The 19143-nt window shown below is 42.5% G+C and overlaps 1 protein-coding gene across 1 annotated transcript; it reads left to right on the top strand.

The window, feature by feature from the left end:
• The first annotated feature begins 1608 nt into the window (after positions 1-1608).
• On the top strand, positions 1609-18040 carry WIPF3 (WAS/WASL interacting protein family member 3). The gene is made up of 7 exons (XM_088521059.1): positions 1609-1712; positions 12501-12633; positions 13744-13872; positions 14201-14863; positions 15950-16096; positions 16763-16864; positions 17878-18040. Exons 1-7 carry the CDS (start codon positions 1638-1640, stop codon positions 17916-17918), a joined length of 1290 nt encoding a protein of 429 aa, XP_088377185.1. The 5' UTR covers positions 1609-1637; the 3' UTR covers positions 17919-18040.
• The last annotated feature ends 1103 nt before the right edge of the window (positions 18041-19143 follow it).

Below are 19143 nucleotides of genomic sequence, written 5' to 3'. Positions count from 1 at the left end.
CCGTGTTTTATGGGAGTCTTTTGCAGTTGTTGCAGCCTGTTGCCCTCTAGCACAGCTTGCTCAAACTGTGCTGTTTCTGGCCTTTCAGCCTAACTTACTTTCCACAACTTACAGAACTGCTGCCCCATGTGTTTTATCAAAGTCCAGTTGCTTTTTTTTCCCCTCATTTCACTCCAGCACCCTTAGTGCTGAAATGAGTCCCCTTCTTTATCAATATATGGACTATGTGCTTTCCAGCCCTTGCCAGTAACATCATTAAGCTCTGTGTATTAAAAAGACATTGTAGAATATACCTTGTGCTTCTTAATGAAGGAAAAAAAAGCGTGTGCGAGCTGGTCGGGAGGAGAGGGTAGGGACTAGATTAATTGACCTGACACTTAGGATTTATCATAATGTGTGTGTTAGTCTGACATTGATTCCTGCAGTTCCTTTTTAAATTATTGTTAATGGTACTTATTTTCTTTTAGTAGTCACATGGCCTGCAGTGTGGGATGGATAGTAGGAGTCTTGGATGGCATCATTGCCGCTTTATAGCTTGAATGGCTATTTATGCACCTTTAAATAGGCCCAGTTTAGAGCTTCTATAATTATCCTAATCCTAAATATAATGTTAAATGGAGTAAAATGGAATCTTTTTTGAAACAATGCAGTTCAGCTAAATTCTCTCAGAATCCAAGCCTCTTAATAGACTGTAGGAAGAAAAGTCAGGCTGACTATCCACCCTGTTCCTGGAATAGAGCTGGTAGGAGCCTTGTATTTGAGAAGGGAACCGCAGTCAACCAAAATCTCAGTCCTGGGTTTGGGTTCATAACATGATATGATGTGATAGTAATATGACTTAGTGGTTAAAATTGTTTCAGATACATTTACACAAATTCTGAATATTGATATACACTGGTCCTTATCTGGTCCTTAACTGTTGCCTTCCTGTTTTATTGAAAGGCAAGTCTCTTTTTAACCAGTATCCTACTAGAGAACTGTGAAAAGTTAGCATTTAAAAAATGTCAGTAAAAATGGCACATCTGACTCAAATACTTGGAATGCCTGATCCTTATGTGCTGTCATTTGGAAATAGTACTGTACTTGATGAAACTTTAATCTGTAGGATTACTTTTTCATTTCTTATTCAATGTATTTTCTTTTCCTACATTGCAATAAGTCCAGGGATCCTCGCAAAGTTCCCTACTCTGTCCTCTGGTTGAAAGTCCATGGAGGTTTTGCCCCAGCAGGAGCATCTATATTTGGTTCATGGACATTTGCTCTCTGCAGAGTTGCATTTTGGGCTATGGGATGAATGGAAGGCATAATAGTTAAGGCTGGTCAAGTTGCCATCTATGCATTTGGTATGCATGGAACTTGCCCAGATATGTGAGTTTGCTCTTTAGCTGAATGTTGTCATCAGCTAACTGTAATGAAGCTGTTTGTAGTGTAGTTTTGTAGTTTTGGAAGCAGAGTGCTACAAAGTCTTCAGCGTGCTGAGAACAGCAATTTGGCTGTTCTTCAGCTTACACTGTATAAACACATTCTTCTTTTTTCTCCCCCTCCACTCCCTTTTTCTTTCTTCTCCCTTCCTTCCCCTCAAGGACACAGAGTTTGGCTATATTTTCCCTAACTGTGTGAAGCTCTAAGTCTAACGGATGCCTGGGCCACCGCCGCCTCCTCCGCCTCCTCCACCGCCTTCAGGAGGGCCCCCTCCACCGCCACCACCTCCGGTAAGACCGACTTTGCCGCTTTGGTAGGAAGAGCTTAGCTGTAGCGGCGGGCTCCAAGCTCCCCAGGCCTCTGGGGTGGATATTCACAGCAAATGTCTGTGTCTGGTGCTTGTTTTGCTGCTTTTTGTGCTTCTCTTGATGGGAGTGCGTGTGGGTGGAATCCAGCATCTGTGAAAACCTCTTGAGTCACAGGGCGCTTGTTCTGGTACTGGCAGTGTGCAGGTGGTAAGTGTTAATTCCTCCATTCTCTTTTCCCCAGCCTCTCTGAGACTCGCAGAGTTTCAGCTGTAGGTGTTTCTAGCACATGACATCTTCTGGGGTTACAGCACAATCTGCTTTTATACATGTGCTGGAGCAATTACTGCCTGTTCGCAGTAGTTAATCGGTGTGTCATCAAGTAAAACATGTGCCCTGCCAGCAGGTTTGCAGGAAGAGGAGGATGCTTTCAGTGGAGTTCAGTGGTATTGCATTTTCATACCTTCACAGCTAATTACTGTAACCTTGATTAAACATGTTTTAAGTCCTTCTTAGCATACAGCAATCATTTGTTTATAGCCTGTTCCTACATTGCAATTCTTAGACCTTTTCTGAAATAGCGAAACCTGGCATGGTTATATTCAAGACCCAGAATTTCTCCTGAAATATCTTCTTCCAGGAAGAGATTTCCTTGCATGTTTCTCTTTGCTGCTTTGCAGATTGAACCAGTTTGTAAAATTCTCCATGCCCTGTGGAGATGAGGAGGAAAAAGGCCAGGACAGTACCTGAAACCAGCAGTGCTCAGTTCTTCTCATCATTTTATTTTCACTTTGGGCACCATGACCAATATTATCAAGTAGCTGCTCTTCTGGGTTGGTATACAGCCTATGGTTAGATGCTGAAATAAGCACTCTGTTTTCCATGAGCGACAACTGCAATTAAAGGCTGCAGGAGCTGCAAGCGTTCTTATCCTAATAAATTCAGCTCAGTAAATATCCAGAGATATTTTTAGAATTATCTATGCTAGTTGTAAATGACTTCAGGAAGCTAAGAAGACCCCTAAGGATCAGCATAAACAAGTTAGGGGTTCTGCCCCCTCCGCTTCCCCCTTTCTAATCACTAAAAAAACTACACTGACTGGATTTTGATGCAAGTCAAAATATTTCCATATTTTAGTTAGGTCATTCTTTTATTAATGTGATGTTCTACAGGTAAGATTTTAGTCTTTGATCGGAAAACAAACCAAATGTATTTCTAAGTAATGTCTGGTTTTAAGGCCTGCGTTTTAATGAAAGTATTGATACTAGAAAGAGCAAATGAGACAACATAAAGATTTAGTAAAACTATTTGACAGAACAATGTTTTCCTTTAACAGTGAAAGAACTTTTCCTGGTCAAAACTAAATCAGAGAGGAACTCAACTTTAAGAGGATCTTTAACCTGCCTGATGAGTTCAGCAAAAGCACAGTGTGGCTTTGAGTCTCCAGTTGGTGCTAAGTTGCAGTGTAAAATCATGTAATTGGGGAATCCATGACAACTACTTGCTGCAGATCTTTTGCTAGGAAACTATTTCCTAGAACTTGGCAACTGTCTTTTACAGTTGCTGAACTGTCCAGCTGCTGTTGCAGCTGCTAAATGTGCAATTGGAGGATGGAAGAATAAAAATTAAAGCAGGCGTGTAGCTTTGAGCAAAGTTTCAAAACAAACAAGTTTTACTTGATCAACGCCCAAAGACGGTTTAGTGCAAAGAACACTGTGATTTTTTTTTTCTTTTAACTGATAGAATTAAACCAGAGTAACATTTAATTGTTAGCAAATAGCAGTTAAATTGCTGCATTGCAATGCAGCCAATGTAGTAAGATAGCTGATTTGACTTGTATTAGAAGCCCAGTGTTCATGTATAGGATGAAGTTTTGGGATCCTGGTGTTTTGTATGGCATCACTGATGGGTACCATAGGCTTGTCTTGCTTTTCTAATTACGTGGATAATAGCTGTGCTGTCCTCTGGCTTTAATTACAGGAAGTTTCTTAGCAGACATAGCTTGTTTTTTTTTTACTTGTTTTTTACTTGTTTTTTTTCTGCATGTTTTTTCAGTGAACATTAGGAGGCCTGGTCCCAAATGATTTTGAAATTCTTAGTTAATTTCATTTAAATACTAAGCACACCAAGTCAGTTTGCCACTTGACTTTTTTTTGCACTGTTAACTCCCTTTTTAGGCATAAAAGGTTAGGTTCTTTCCTATTGTTTTCAAACATTTTGAACTTGAAGATATTCTGTAAGTATGTGTACTGAATTTTACTCACTTCTTGCAAAATTTGTTGCAAGGCAATACTAAAGATACTTGTAGATGGTATCCTGGACACACTAAGAGCCACCTGTGCCCAACAGCTGAAAAGCTAATGGTTGGTAGAACATGTTTAAAGGAAAATCCAGCAGATTTTACTGCAGGGAGGGGTAGGGTATCTGGGATAGCAGATGTGGTAGCTAAGTCAAAAATGTAAATATATCTAATTGGATTAATGAGCATGTCTTCAAACACCTGCCATTGGGGGTCATAGAGATGAGAGGGATGAGCAGACAGAATAAAACCGAGCTGCAGCATGTTTTTGCCACTGGCTTGTAAAGTTAACATCTTTGTTAACCTGTCTTCCCTCTGCCCCCGCTAAAGGAAACTCAGAAAGGAGGTGTTTGGATTTATGTCCTAAAGCTGGACGTATGGGCATCACATAGTTGGTTTGTTTGTTTGTTTTTTAACTCTGTTTCTCACAGACTCTCTTTTATTGCAGCTCTGTTTCTTTTACCCATTTTGCTTTTAGTCTGGTGCAAGAGACATTCCAGCTAGTTTTGGTTGTCATATTTCTGGGAGCAGATAACACACCCGAGCCTGATAAAGCTGGTAACGTCCCCAAGAGAGGAACAAGAGAGAATTCTGTTCATTCCAATGCAGCCTTAGGCATTTGTAATGAACAGAGACACAGGGATAGGTATGAGCCGGGAAAGGAGGGCACACAGTAACACAAAGAAGACCTGAGCACTAGGCTGGCATTGCTGAGGGTAGTTCAGCTGGACGGATACGGCAGAGCCATGCACTGCATGTGCTTGCAATGCTCCTAAATGCTTTACTTATCTGCAGAGTGGCCGCAATCTGGTAGCGGGAGCCCTCCTGCAGCGTATGCAGTGACGATGTGCTGAATGCCTTTTGTCAATTAATATTACACTTGCAGCCTTTTAATAAAACAAAACGCAGAATTGCAGCAATGCTTGGCTGAGTCATCTTTACACGACCGGAACGTGACATTGCAAGAAATTGTAGTTTCTCTCTCAGCCTCACCATGACTTTGTATTGATGTTGAAAAGCATCTCAGAAATACGCCTAACTGCTACAAAAATTCACTGGGTAGGACTCTCTGGGTAGGGTAGATGACATACTATTCCTAAAATATACTTACAGTAGAGTTAGACTAAATTGTGATATACACAGGGAGTCCCAACTTGTTGAATATTTTGTTATCACTACTCGTAATAACTCTTCTTATGACAGGGACCCTGCTGGAGTAGAGAGAGAGTAAACAGAGGAAGTGTCACCACCTCCCACTGCAGTATCTGGAGTTTTGCTCTATCTGACTTTTGCATTATAATCCAAGGACCTGACATTTTAAATAAAAAAGCTGAAATTTTTATGTATTTTAAGGATGCAGAAGAGAACTTGAGAATTTGGGTTCTGGAAGTTAAAGAGACCACAAGATGAAATTTGAAATGATTTTCGAAGCCAGTCTCAGGGTCCTGTTACCTAACTCCTGATCTTTCAGAATTGCTGAGGAATACTTCACAGTAGTGTATGTTTTACATTGCCTCCATTTTGGTGGTTTATGTTACTCTGTATTTATTTATTTATTTTTATGCTAATGCATTTTTTTTTCTGAAAGACGTGCCAAAACTTGTGCTGAGAACGTGGGTGTTGGGAAATTAAATATGCCCTGAAAAGCTAAGTAGCTCAGCAGGTATAAATCATCATATTGATTCTGTTGTATTTTCCTGCATAGGTGCAAAAATTCAGCAACCCACACTGTAAAATTTTAAGTATACTCTGTTAATAAGTCGGTTATTGTATTTGTAGTGGGACGAACCTTTAAACATGCAAGACTTTACATTGATCGATGCTAGCATTGATGCTAGCTACGTTGATGCTAGCATAAAGCGAGGAGGGTTTTATGGGGTGCAGCAGTGTTCATTGCTGGTGGCGGTTAAATGAACACTGGAACAGAGCTGTAGCAGAGAACCTTTCCTGCTAGGCTGCGTTTGTTTGAATGTTTTGTTCTCAGCCATTGCCTCCCCTGATGCTTTTCAAGCAGGCAGAAGCTAGTGCAGAGAAGACAGCAATAGCTGCTGCCATTAGGACACCCCGTGATTGAGCCCTGCTACCGCCAAGACTGATGCCCCAAGGCGGTGGCGGAAATGCGGGGAAAGGTCTGTGACAGCATCGCCCTCGGTAGCCTTTGGGGAGCGAGTTGCGCGTGAGCACGGCCTGTCTAGGCACACACGCTGCTCACCGACCTTTTAAACCCGGCAGGTTCCGATTACGGAGCTTTGTGCTCTGTACAGAGCCAGTGCTGAGATCACAGCTGATAACTGAGTGAGAGGAGATGGAATCAGGAGCGCGAGGCTCCCGAAACAATGTGCTCATTAGCGGCCAGGAAACTGCCTGGCAGCTCCCGCCTCTGGGCTCTTGCATGGGGAGGGTTTGAAGCTCAGCTTTTCCAGAAGGCCACAGGATTGTGGTGTTTGCCCAGGTGGAGTACGTGCCAAGAGCTAATTAGTCTGATGCACAGAGCAGAAATACGAGCAGCAGCCCCGACCGTGTGATTGATGCGCAGGTGGAGTCTTGCACGGCCATGAGGTTTCCCAGCACTGGGAAGCTCTGAATCACAAGTCTCTCTGTTGTGAATAGATGAACTGGAACTCACCCATACCAGATCTTGCAAACTTCTTCATAAGCAAAGAGTTTTGCTTCCTCAGGAAGTTGTAGTTGTTGAGTCTTGTTGGATTTTTCCTTAAGATAGAAGGGTTTTTTCACTTTGATTATTTTATTTTTGATAGCATACAAGTGAAACCACACCTGACACATATTTAAAGCAAATACAAGAAGGATGACTTAATGTTTTTCTCTATTTTGCTTCTGTTTTTTTTTTTTTTTTTTTTGCTTGCTGGAAACTAGCTTTATTTTATTTCTTTAATAAACTCTTGTTTTTGTTGCAATTGCATTTCTCAGCACATTCCCAGGAGACACTCAAGCTGCCAGTTTGAGGATTCTCTGTAAAAACAGAGCTCTTGCCTGCTGGGCAAACTGCTCTTGCTGCAAATTTAAAATGATGAATTCCTAGCATAATTGTAATCTTGTAATAGTGGATTGATCTTGAAAACAAGTTCCCCCGGTGTTTCAGGTTTCACGTCATGCTGCTAAACCGTAAGTGACTTCTATAACCCTATGCTATATCACGCAGACATACTGACCAGGCTTGCACTGAGACTTGGGCTCATCTTCGATCTTCTACCTTGTTCCTAGACAACCTCATTCTTTGAATTTTAATTATCGTATTGTAGTTTGTTTAGGTGTCTTACTGTCAAGATCTTTTTTTTTGTCAGATCTGTTGTAAAAAAAAAAAAATTTCTAAAAGTCTTTTAAAAGTTGAATTCATTTAAATATATCAGTGCTGATGCTTTCAGAGATCTTCTTGTAGAATATTTAGTTAAATGTACGTTTGGCGTCCAGCAGGTTTTGCTTCAGTGGAAGGAGGTTATGGAGTAAGTTGCTTATTATCAGGTCTCCCTTGTTCCTGGTCTTTCCTCATTAGTGTTCCCCAAAGGGTATTTCAGCATCATGTTGCCCTCTCCTGTAAAGTGACTCCTCAGTTGATCATCTCAGCCGTTGCAGACTGCTGTGAGCCCTTGTCCTGTGCCTCCCTTTCCTCCAAGGAAGCAGTAGTTGTACGGCTGGATGGGGACCCACTTGTTCCCTCTGCTGCTAACAGAGTGTCCTTTTACTTCTGGAAGTAGAGATTTCATTAATTTCCCTCAAAGATGTTGCTACATTTCGTAGTTCAAGTTTGGTCTGCGAGTTGGGTCACATTGGATGCCAGGGAAGGCCAATGCTGGCCCAGGAATTCCCTCTCCACAAATGCCTCAGCCCATGTCTGTGCAGGTTTGTAGAGAATGGACCGAAAAAAGGGCATGAGGGAGCAAGTTTTCCTAGAGTGCCATTAAACTCTTCTCTTATTAGGTATTTCCCATGCCTGCTTTCTGCTAGTGTCTGTGCTTCATGTCCGCATCAAATTCCTCTTTCTTCTAGGGGAAGAACTTGGGGGAAAGGAAGGAGGATTGACACCAGAGTCACAGAAATAAATGAAACTGCCAGCAGAAGACAGGTCTCCCCTGCATATCTCATATTTGGGGTTCCAATTCCTTCTTGTAAAGGAGGAAATTAAACTAGGGACACACTTATCCTTGTGTTGAATCCTGCAAATTCAATAAAGAACATATTTAGAAGCAGGGCAGATCAGCAGTCCCATTTAGGGGACTATTTTGGCATCCATTCTGACCTGCACCACCTACATGGAGCAGGGAGAATTCCTCATTTTCGGTGCACAGGGCTGCTCTTTCAAATCTCGAAAGAGATAATTAAGTAGCTCTGCTCTATAATTAGTATTTCCGTGGACTTTTTCAAATGCATGTTGCCTTTTGCACTTACATCATTTTAGAATCTGAGCATGTGTCCTTCTTAAATATTTTAAGTATCAGAGCAGTCCAGAGGGTGGATGAGCACTCGTATCCATCTTACAAGATGTACAGGGACTTTCCCAAGGTTATGCAAATATCACAGCAGTAACGTCCCCAGAAACAGAGCTCACTGTCAGGGACCTTACTCCATTTTCTATAACAGAGCTTCTTGGCTCTGAATTTTTGTTGGATATAGCCCAGTTCAGTGTATTAAGATTGAGATTAGTTGGGGCCTAGGCCTTTCCCTGCCCGTATGCATCATGTAAGCAGAGTTGTGTGTGTCGCAGGAAACATCTCTTTCAGAAAGGATCCAGCCTTCACCTGAAAACCGGGAAATGGGTCACTGTTGCTGGCCTCAGTGTTTGCTCCAAGGGATGCTCACCCTGGCTGCTAAGTTATTTACCTGCTTCCTAACCAGAACTTGCCTGGCTGCAATTTACATTAATTTACAAAATGTCCTTCTGCTCAGTTAACAGGCTACTAGCCCTTACCAGGCCCCTATAGAGAGGTTTGTATGTTGTATTGTCAGGTCAGCCCTCGGTCTGCACCACGGCGAGCTGAGCAGATTGAGCATCTCAAATCTGAACTCCAGTTTTTTGAATCTCACCCTGGCTCTCTTCTGTGCCACCTCCTCTTTGTTGATATAATTTTTCAGAGATGAAGACGAGAACTAAAGTTGTTTTTCCAATTTTGCCCTGTTTGTTTGTTTCTGTAAAGAAAATATACGTCTGAGAAATAGGCTTCTACATGCAGGGCTAGAAGGGCAGGCTGTCTTGCATCCCTGCTCCCATTGCTAGCGCCCACTGGTAGATCGAGACTTGAAGCACTCAGGACGCAGGCTTTCATTTCAGAGGTACTGCCAGAATTTTCTGTTCAGGAGTTTTTAGCTTATCATTTGTCATGTGTATCATGTATGTATTTTTCCTTCTTTTTTTCTTTTTTCCATTTTTTCCCCTCCAGTGTTCCGGGTGTGTGTTTTGGTTGGTTTAGTTTTGTTTTCTAAGTGGCCTCAAGTTGCAGTGATGCTGATCTCTCATTATCTGTTATTCTGCCAGTTTTCATTATCACCTGCAAATTTTGAAATGTTTATTTCCAGGTCACTGATGGCTGACACTTGAGAATATCACTCTGAATTTTGTGATTTGATGCAGTAGGTGCTATGGAAAAGCAAGTATTTCTCATAAGTTCAGGCTATATGCATATGTGGTTTGATCCATTCTGTTTAAAGTGTGTATTAAGTATGCCATACTTTATGTCTGAAATAGTAGCAGAATAATGTCATGGTTACTTAGGAAAAAGCAAACCCATCATTCCCTTTCCAGTTCATGTAATCGGTATGTAAGGAATAAAGTATGGAATCTAATTTCACGCTGTTACCTTAGGCAGCTCTGGCATCTGGTAAAACAAATGATCTTCACATTCTTCTCTGCTTCCCTTTTGGCTTTTGGTGAAAGACTGAGGTGTCTGTCTGTTCAGAAATACTGCTGCCTTATTGATGGGAGGGGAGGGAGGCTCTGCAAGAATTACCTTCTTTGTCTTGCAGCTGTTTTCCCTCTGTGGCTCAAAATATATATATCTTCCTTCTCAAATGCATCCCTTTTATATGATTAGGATTGAAGACAACTCTCACAGGAGTTCCTCTTTTTAATTATTTCTTGATACACAACTTGGGTTATTATCTGTTTTGTGCTGTGGTTTGCAAGCGTAATGCGAGCGTGAATCGCAGGTTTATCGAAGGACGAGAGCTCCTTTCGGACTGTGTATCACAAAGCAGGACAGCAAAAAGGGGAGTCTGCAAGGGCAGGACACCAACAGCTGAGCCAGTGGGAAACCTACCTGGTGAAAGGATTCCTGGTGTGAATTGTCACAGGCCTGGAAAGCACAGGCAGGAAGCAAGAAATCCGTCGGAGCTCTGACTCGTGAGCGACCAGGTAACATTACACCACGGACCAGCTTGACTTTGTGATGGAAAAGGAGAATCCGTATCAAGCTACTCAGAGCTGATCAATCACCTGAGTCCACCAGGCTGGGCACGGCAGATTGTATCTCCTACGTACGCACCAAGAGGGAGAAAAAACAGCTGGGGCGTTGGATGGGGTTTACCCGGCGTAAGGGAATCAATCCATCTTGAGATGATAGTCTGCTCATTGCACTGCGCTCTGGGTGTGCAGAACAGAGTGTTTCCACTTTATGGTAAATATATTGGGAAAAAAAATATCTTCCTCCTGCTAAACTGGTATCAAGTCAAGGTCGCTTGCAAATGTAAGCTGCCACAAATGGTCTGCTTCAGTCTAAAAGTTATTTGCATATTAAGAACTTTTATATTCAAATATCCTACCTGCTTAGAGAAATAGCCTGGGGAGATGAGCTGGAGAGCTGGCATAATACACAGACACTTGAACCCGGACACAAACACAGCTGCCACATCTAATTTTAAACATAGGTCTTGATCAGATCCCTTTAGACCCTGACCACGGCTTCTGCGTGGGAATAGAGACATGAGGCTCTAGATACTGGTAACAGGCTGTCAGGAGAAGGGAGGTTACCCTTGCTTCCATTATGGTATTTCCATTTTTCACAGTAAGTATTGTGAACTTAATGAAAATGCGAATGAAAATAGTTTCTGGCTTGTCTAAAGTTGCTTGTAACCATGCAGCATTTCTGAGCTGTCCTAAGGGGAATTGGTATTTGTTGTCTGTAGAGTACAAAGCAGGTAGCTCTGTTTCAGAAGTTAGGAAACTATATAACAGACTAGTTCTTTCTAATGTTTTCTTAAATAACACGGTTAACTGGATCAGTCACAAGATTATAATTCAGAGTTTTTACATCAGGTGTCAGGAATGCAGCTGGCATTAGTACAACCTGGAGTGCCATCTAGTGGATCCATGCAAATCCACTTGGGGTTTTATTTTTTAGTTGGTTGGTGGGATTTTTTTGCTTGTTTTTAACCTAGTACAAAAATAACCATAAGCAATATCAGAACAGTATATTTTTCTACTAAGACAGGCAGGTTAGACATTTTATTAATTCATCAGCTGGTAAGTATTTTCAAGCTTCTGCTTTGCTTTCAGGTGGCTGATACCAACTCGCTTTTTTGGTTGCTTTGAAGTATGATAGCGTTGCTCTACTTACTGTTCTACTTTCTTATGGCTAGAATGCTAAAATGAAGGCTTATAGAAACATTTCTGCCACTTGTTCTTTTTAGGACAGTTAGGTAACCTATAAAAATGTACCATGGATATGGTAATATGCAACATTTTGTACCTCTGATGTCAGGACTCTGGCTGTTGTCAGATCACTCTGTTGGCCACGTGATAGGTTTGGAAATAACAGTTTTGCTGGGTTTTATTTGCTTCTGATTTCTTAGTAATAAGAAACCAAACAGAATAAAGGATTACTAAAGAATAAACATACATTTTAATTTCCTATGGATCTTTAAGCCTGCTTTTCCATTTATGGACCTTAGCTAGGCTAGGAAAGCTGTCAAGTATTTTGAGCAATAATTTTAATGCTCTAAAGCAGTCTACCTAAAATGGCATAATTCTTGAAAACAGGGAAACAGTCTAAATTATGTTAACATTCAAATACAAATGCAGTGTGTCCTTAGGGAGATTTTATTCAATAAGGGCAAATAGATAAAACAAAGATTTTTGTTCTAAGGTGGCATATAAAATCTTTGTCATACAGCACTATAAACAGAATGGAAAGAAGTAAAGAAATAGGCAAGCAGAGCTTGAGAGGGAGAGACCTACTGGTTCACAGAGCGTAGCTGGCCCAGCATTAGGTCAAATAGATAGCATTTAAGCATGGCTCCCAATTTCTTTTAAAGATTTTAAATACACAGCTAGTAGTAGATTGGGTAGGTTTCCTGCCTCTCAGGAACTGAAGCCATTCCTGTTGACTGGATCTAAAGGTTTTAAAATGACAGCTGCCAGGGATGGTTTATTTCAAATTTTCTATCCCAAGTTCACTTATGTGTCCTCTCTCAGCGTTTTATTTTCATCGGCGCCTGCTGTCTAATGCTCTTATCTTCAACAGACGAGTTCAGAACTACCAAAATTGCGAAAGGAAGACCAAAAAGCACGAAGTGCACTTCTAGCTGATATCCAGCAAGGGACCCGCTTAAGGAAAGTGACGCAGATCAATGACCGAAGTGCACCACAGATTGAAAGTAAGTGTGTAGCTCTGGGAAGGGCCTCTGGGTGAGCTTTGCTACAGTCTCAGGTGTGGAGGCCAGAGGGAATATTTTCTATATGAAGAGCAGGCTCAAAGTACATCCAAGGTCAGCATCTTTGTGTTACTTCAGGAAGTACAGAGGGAGAGTTTCATTTTCTGATCTTACATTGCACTGCAAGATAAAAAATGTTCAGAATAAGGGCATAATGGACAGCACCTTAACCAGCATCCCTTGTTCAAAAAGGTCCATAAACGATGAAACTGATGGAAATTTCTCAGTGAAATAAACGTTTAAACAGAATAGTTGGCTCCAGCAAAAGAGTTGTTCCTTACTAGGTAAAAGGAATAAAAGATGCCAATTTTAGAAGCATAAGTTTAATTCCCTTAAAATAAGAGTGCTTATCTCAACACAAGTCTCTCTCAGTTAGGAATGCATGTCTTATCAAACTACTCGTCATTTAAAATTAGGGAGAAAAATAACATTTTACAAATTATAGAGGTTGCTGGAGTCCTTTTTTTTTTTTTTTTTTTTCCTCACCCAAACCCTTTTCCAGGCACCTTGCAATGGTAGATTTTGTTGGTTTATTTTCTTTTTCCTAGCATGATAACACTAAAGGAAATATCTTGGGCATGATGGCTAGAGAGGGAAGATCTAATGCTAATATGCTAGTATGCATTTGATCCACAAATGAAGAGAGCTTAGGTGAGCTGACCTAGTGACAAAATGATAGGGCTAGAAGGATCTTGACAAGTTTCATCAACTAAACCCTTCAGTGAGGGAGATTTCCTAACAAAAATAGGGGCTTTTTAGAATTGCATAAGCACCTGGGAGATGACCATTTTCAAATGTAGTCTGTCACTTCTTGCTGGTTGTATCACTGACATGAGGATGAGAAAGCACCAGAGGGTGCTGTGCTCGAAGGCGTTGGTCAGAGAAGTGGTAGTTTGTTGTAGCAACAATTAATTTTCTTGCTGAGTCAGTGTGAAGAGGAAAAGGTCTAGTCCTGGATGTGTTTGTTAACGCTATATTGTTATAGGCTAAGTCACAGTAGCCTGAGAGCAAGGATGAAATGGTTTTCTGAGAGAGTTTCTCTTTTTATAACAGAACCCAAAGGGGCTAACAGAGATGGAGGAAATTCAGCCGTTAACAAAGGTGGTTCTCAGCAGCCCCTGGGGGGCTTATTTGCTGGTGGCTTCCCCGTTCTCCGACCAGCAGGCCAGAGAGACATGCCAGGTAAGGGTGGCTTCTGTACAAAAGAAAAAAATAGACAGGGAGAAGTAGGGTTTGGAATAAAAAATCTTTTTGTAACAGCGTTAGTTTATTTTGAGTTTGTGTGTGTGAGTGTGCACTCAATTCATCTTGTGGCTCTAGAAGGCCATATTATTAATGTAGTTGGAAATCATTTTTCTAGATCTTGAGTGCCTTCTTTCTTAAAATGTAAATAATAAGCTAGCTGTCCTCTGTATGATAAAGAAATTTAGGAGACTTCACACAGTTTTAATGGGGGCTTTTTAGACAAGTTTAACGCAACCTTTCGCTGTGTGTCCCACATGTTTTCCAGGCGGGAGGACCGGCCAGCCGCCCGGGCCCCGAGCGGCGCCCCCCAGGAGCGCGGTCCCCGCCGGCAGGCCGGGCGGCCACCCCGCGCACCCGCCCGAGCCCGCCAAGGCGGCCGCCCTGGCCCGGCCCAGCCTGCCCACGCCGCCGCCGCCACCTCCCACGGCCAGCAAGCCCTCCCTCACCTTCCCTCCGCCGCCACCGCTCCCCCCGCCGCTGGGTAGGCCTCCCAAGGGACCAGCGCCCGGCCCTGCGCTGCCACCGCCGCTCCCTCCTCCCCAGGCCGACAAACCCGCCAAGCTGCAGGCGGCTGCTTCGCCCCTGCCGCCCCCGCCGCCTCCTCTGCCCCCATGTGGCTTCCCGGGCAGGACAAGCGACGTGGCCGCCGCTCCTTCCTCCCTGCCCGAAATAAGGGATCTCCCCCTACCCCCGCCGCCCCCGCTGCCGTCCCCTGCGCCCCCCCAGGCCAACAGGCTCTCCTTGCCGCCCGCGCCGGCCCTCGGCAGCGCCGGCGACGCGCCGCCCCCGCTGCCCCCCAAGTCTCCGCACTTGCTGTCGCACTTGCACAAGCCCAACATCCAGTCGCTGCCGCTGCCCGCCACCCCCGTGCCGCCCCAGCCCGCGCTGCCGCCGGAGGGCAGGAAGAGGAGACCGGCTCGAGGCGCAGGTAAGAGGGCGCGCGGAGCCGCGAGGCACGGCCCTTACTGGGGGCACCAGCGTGCCCCACTCGAGCTCTTCTCAGCCGTGTTGCTGGGACCTAACACGCTAACACCAGAGCCACATTGTTGGGATGGCTGTAGACGGGTAAAGCCCAACATGGATGGGAAACCCTCTGCCTTTCAGCAAAGAGCAGCGGCCAGTGCCTCTTGTGACTGAGCTGGTGGGGCCAAAGGTTTCCCTCACTGCTGGGGAAGTGAGGATATTGGCTGCTCTTTCCTGGAGCAGGTGGCAAGAGGAACTGTGTTGGCCAAAAAGACAGAAAGATTTGTGTGGGTTTGAGAAATAAAGACAGCTACTTAATAGGAACATCTGAAGAGTATGTTCTGTACCCTGCATCTGAGCAGCCACATGTCGAGAGAAAAATTGCTGGTTCCCTTTCACAGCAATGGGAAAGTCCATGCAAGTACAGGAGATCGGGTGCTTAGAGAGAGTGATTAATGATGCTCATTCTGATTTAATCAGAAATATCTGATGGATGTTTCCATCAGATCTGTCTGACCTTCTCTTGGCTACCCAGGGGCAGAGGCAGCTTTGAGAGGGCGCTAACTTGGAGGCCCCCTTGCCTGACAGCAGTTCATGTGCTAGGGCTGTGCTGGAGTCCTGAGCTCTGGCAACTGCTCAGTCAAATGCGTTAAAAGTAACAGTAATTCCACTGAGAAGCTGCCAGAATGCCAAAAAGTTACTTTGGACACACCACCTCATTTTTTTTTTTTAAAGAAATATGTTCATGTGAAAGCTGAAAAATAGTCTTCTCCACCATGATGGGACAAAAACAAATTTCAAACTGCCAGGCTTTCTCCAGAACTAGAAATAGCACACACAAATCAGCTGAAATGGTGACTAAGTGTAAAAGTTGATGCTATAAATCCATGGCCAGGCTTGGCAAAGAGCAGTTACCCTACAAGACACACCACTAGCAAGTTTGCATGAAATACTGCCTTCCTTGTACACTGTCCACTTCTGTGCAGAGCTTAATGTTGGTTTTGGTAAGTCATGATGGTCCTTAAGTGCTGCTCCACTGACTCTTTTTAAGGAACTGGTGCTGGGAAGCTAATGACGCCTCCACAACCACCAGCAAGATCACCAACAACCGAACTTACAAGCAAGTCTGGAGTCCCAGCCTGGGCGGCACTTCATGACCCTTATCCACCTCTTAAAAATGGAAATATGCATATCATTGGTAATATTATCTAAATAATATAATTTACTCTAAGTCTAGTGATTTAAGTACAAAAGCTTGTGTTTCAGGCCTACCAAAAACTCTTGTCACAAGAACAGTGGAGCTAAACTAGACACACAGAAACATTTATTTGTGTAACCCTGGACAGTGACAGAACATTAAAATTTTTGCACAAATGTCTTGAACCATCAAATAGACGAGAAGAATATGTACTACCTGCTCATTTCTTTACAATGGTGAAAAGTTTCTGTAGTGTGCTTATACTACTGCTCCCCAAAACACTTCATGTTCATTTAGTAGCTTCAATTCTATAAAATGGAGACTGTTAAGAATGGCATTGGGATCTGATTAATTGGCTCTTCATTGTGGTTTGTTCTAAATTGTTCTAAAACCACCTGAGAATACATCAAAAATCACAGTAACATCAGTGTTGAAAACTCTAACAGTAGCTAGATGCTTTATCTTAGTACCAGGGTGTGTGTGCAAGTTGAGCCAGAACAGTAGGACTGCTCACAGAAATACTCTTCCAGATTCCTTACATGGAGTGAGCCACTGTGAAATGCAGGGGAAAATTCTTCAGCACTTTGAACTGAAATTACTTGTAGCAATTTATCTTTTTAATAGTATTTAACCATGACTACTGTGTATTTCTCTGAAACTTCCCAGATGACTTTGAATCTAAATTTACCTTCCATTCTGTGGAAGATTTCCCCCCACCTGAGGAATTCAAGCCATTTCAGAAAATTTATCCCAGCAAGATAGCTAGAGGTAAGCATGTAAATGTGAGGAGCTCTGATACTTGTCCAATAGTATTAAAAGCAGGGAATGAACATAAAGAATGCAGACCAGTATCAATATGAACAGCTGGTTGCTACCAGTTGCTAACATGTATACAATGAGGAATGGGATTTGTTACTGGGGTAATGAAGACCAAGATTTAGTAATGAAGTGTTTTTCATTTTAAAATATTAGTACCAAAAGAATAAAATGAAGTGGGTTGACATGTAATTTAATTTTATTCTTTGCATTAAGCTACAGAGTGCCTTGAAGTTGAAAACAATGTAAACAGCCTGCTCGTGAGTTGGTGTCTCTGTCCATAGACTTGTGAAATCACAAAAGAAAGGTTGTTACACTGTATACTATAAGAAACTTTATATTTGATACACATGATACACGTGATCTGATTTTTTGAATTAAATCCTAAGGATGGTGTTTTGCACACCTGAATAACAAAGGCACTGGGCACCTGAACCTCTGCAGGCAAGTAGGGAATCACAGAAACTTGCTGTATTCAGGCTTAGCTTGGAAACGTAGTATCAGGATACTGTGGAAAGAGCAGAAGGTCACACTTCCAGCTTCGAAAACTGGCATTTGAAGGTGCATTAAGATCTAATGCCTCTATTCTGCTTTTTATAAAACCCTTTATTTTCTTTAGTATTAGATCAACTATTAAGCACCAACTCTTCATTAAGTTCTTCCCTTTCACAATACTTTGAACCCCTTTTAATAGCAGCTTAGGTCAGGCTAAAGCAGCTGCTGTGGTTGCACCCCCTGCTCCTCCCCATGCACCTTCATGATCATATAGCAAGGTGGTTGATCAAAGACTTTTTTACTAAAGGGCTGCAGAGATGAGCATCAGTTACATATATACATGTTCGAGGACAGGAGGAGGTAAATGCACTATTCCTTACTTGCTTGTTTTTACTGCTGTGGAACTACATCCAAAGTATGTGTCCAAAATATGTATTTCCTCAGATCAAACCTTTCCTATCTATTTACAGATCCCTCTAAAAATCCTCCATTAAGAACACACGTGAGATGAGAAGAGTCTTCTGATGCTGTCTGGATTGGTATTAAAAATGGAGAAGATCAAGATAATATATGAAACAGAAGGGGATACCCTTTACAATGATAGAGATTATATTTGAATTGCAAGTGCTGCAATGTTGACGCTCTGTAAACTGGAAGATAAATTTAAATGACACTTTTTAACCTTGCCTATCCACCACAAGAGTGTTAGCACAGGCTTTTAAATTATTGTATATATCTATATACATGAGTATTTTTTAAGCAAAGCATCCTACATGCTTTAAATTCTTCGTAGTGTTCAAACAACTCTCATTTTAATCCTGGCTGACAGATGATACCTCAAGGATACTTTTTTGCATTAAATGGCTCTAGTTTTTTTTTTTTTTTTTTCCTCCATCATCCTTTTTTTTTCCTTTTTTTTGGGAAAGCCTCCAGTTATTTTCTCCTGCCTATGCTGCTCAAATGGCAGTAGACCAGCACCTTCAGCAACAGATGTGCCCCCACTCCTTTTCTCAGTGAGCAAAAAGAGGAAGATGATCCTGGTTCTTGAACCTACCTCTTACTGATCACACAGCCTTACAGGACAGTGAACATGTCTGAGAAAGCCCAACTGCAGAGAGTGGTTATTGGAATTGACAAAGATGAGAGAACTTTTCCAATTGGGATGAAGAGGAAGTTCTGAGCAGCAATGAGGACTCTTTGTCCAAAACAACATATAGAACAAGCAGTCCACAAAGCTGTCCCTTTGAATACAGTTGGTTGAGAAAGTAACAGCCTAGGAGGGAACAAGCTTCAAGATTCCACTTTTAATGTGCAGCTGTGGGGAGAGGTCTTTGAATCACCAGTGTAACACTGGGACATCAGGTCTCTGTTTCCAGCAAAATATTCCCCTATGGGGTTCCTGCCTCACCAATCTGACTTATGAGTGCTCCATCACGATAAGCCTGATACTACATCAGGCTATTTAAGATCAAGAGATTATTTACGTAATTAAAATTCTTCTCATCATGAGCTGTAATAAACAGAAGTAACAGGTAAAGATCCTTCCCATACAGCAGTATCTCTGCTTTTCTCCGAGTCCTTGCAAGGGCTAAGCTGTGCTGCAACTCCCGCCCCCATGCGCATGCTCAAGCTCAGGTGAAAACACAGTGGAAGCTCATAGTGTCATTAAGTTTTTTCTAACCTATCATAATACCTAGTTGTTCTTCATGTTTTTTTAAAAAAGTGATGCTTTGAGC

This window comes from Tinamus guttatus, unplaced genomic scaffold (genome assembly GCF_059628265.1).
Source record: "Tinamus guttatus ecotype Peru unplaced genomic scaffold, ASM5962826v1 Tinamus_guttatus_pri_ptg000115l, whole genome shotgun sequence".
Lineage (NCBI taxonomy): Eukaryota > Metazoa > Chordata > Aves > Tinamiformes > Tinamidae > Tinamus > Tinamus guttatus.
The sequence above is the reverse complement of the archived record's forward strand: the minus strand, read 5'-3'. Positions and strand labels throughout refer to the sequence as shown.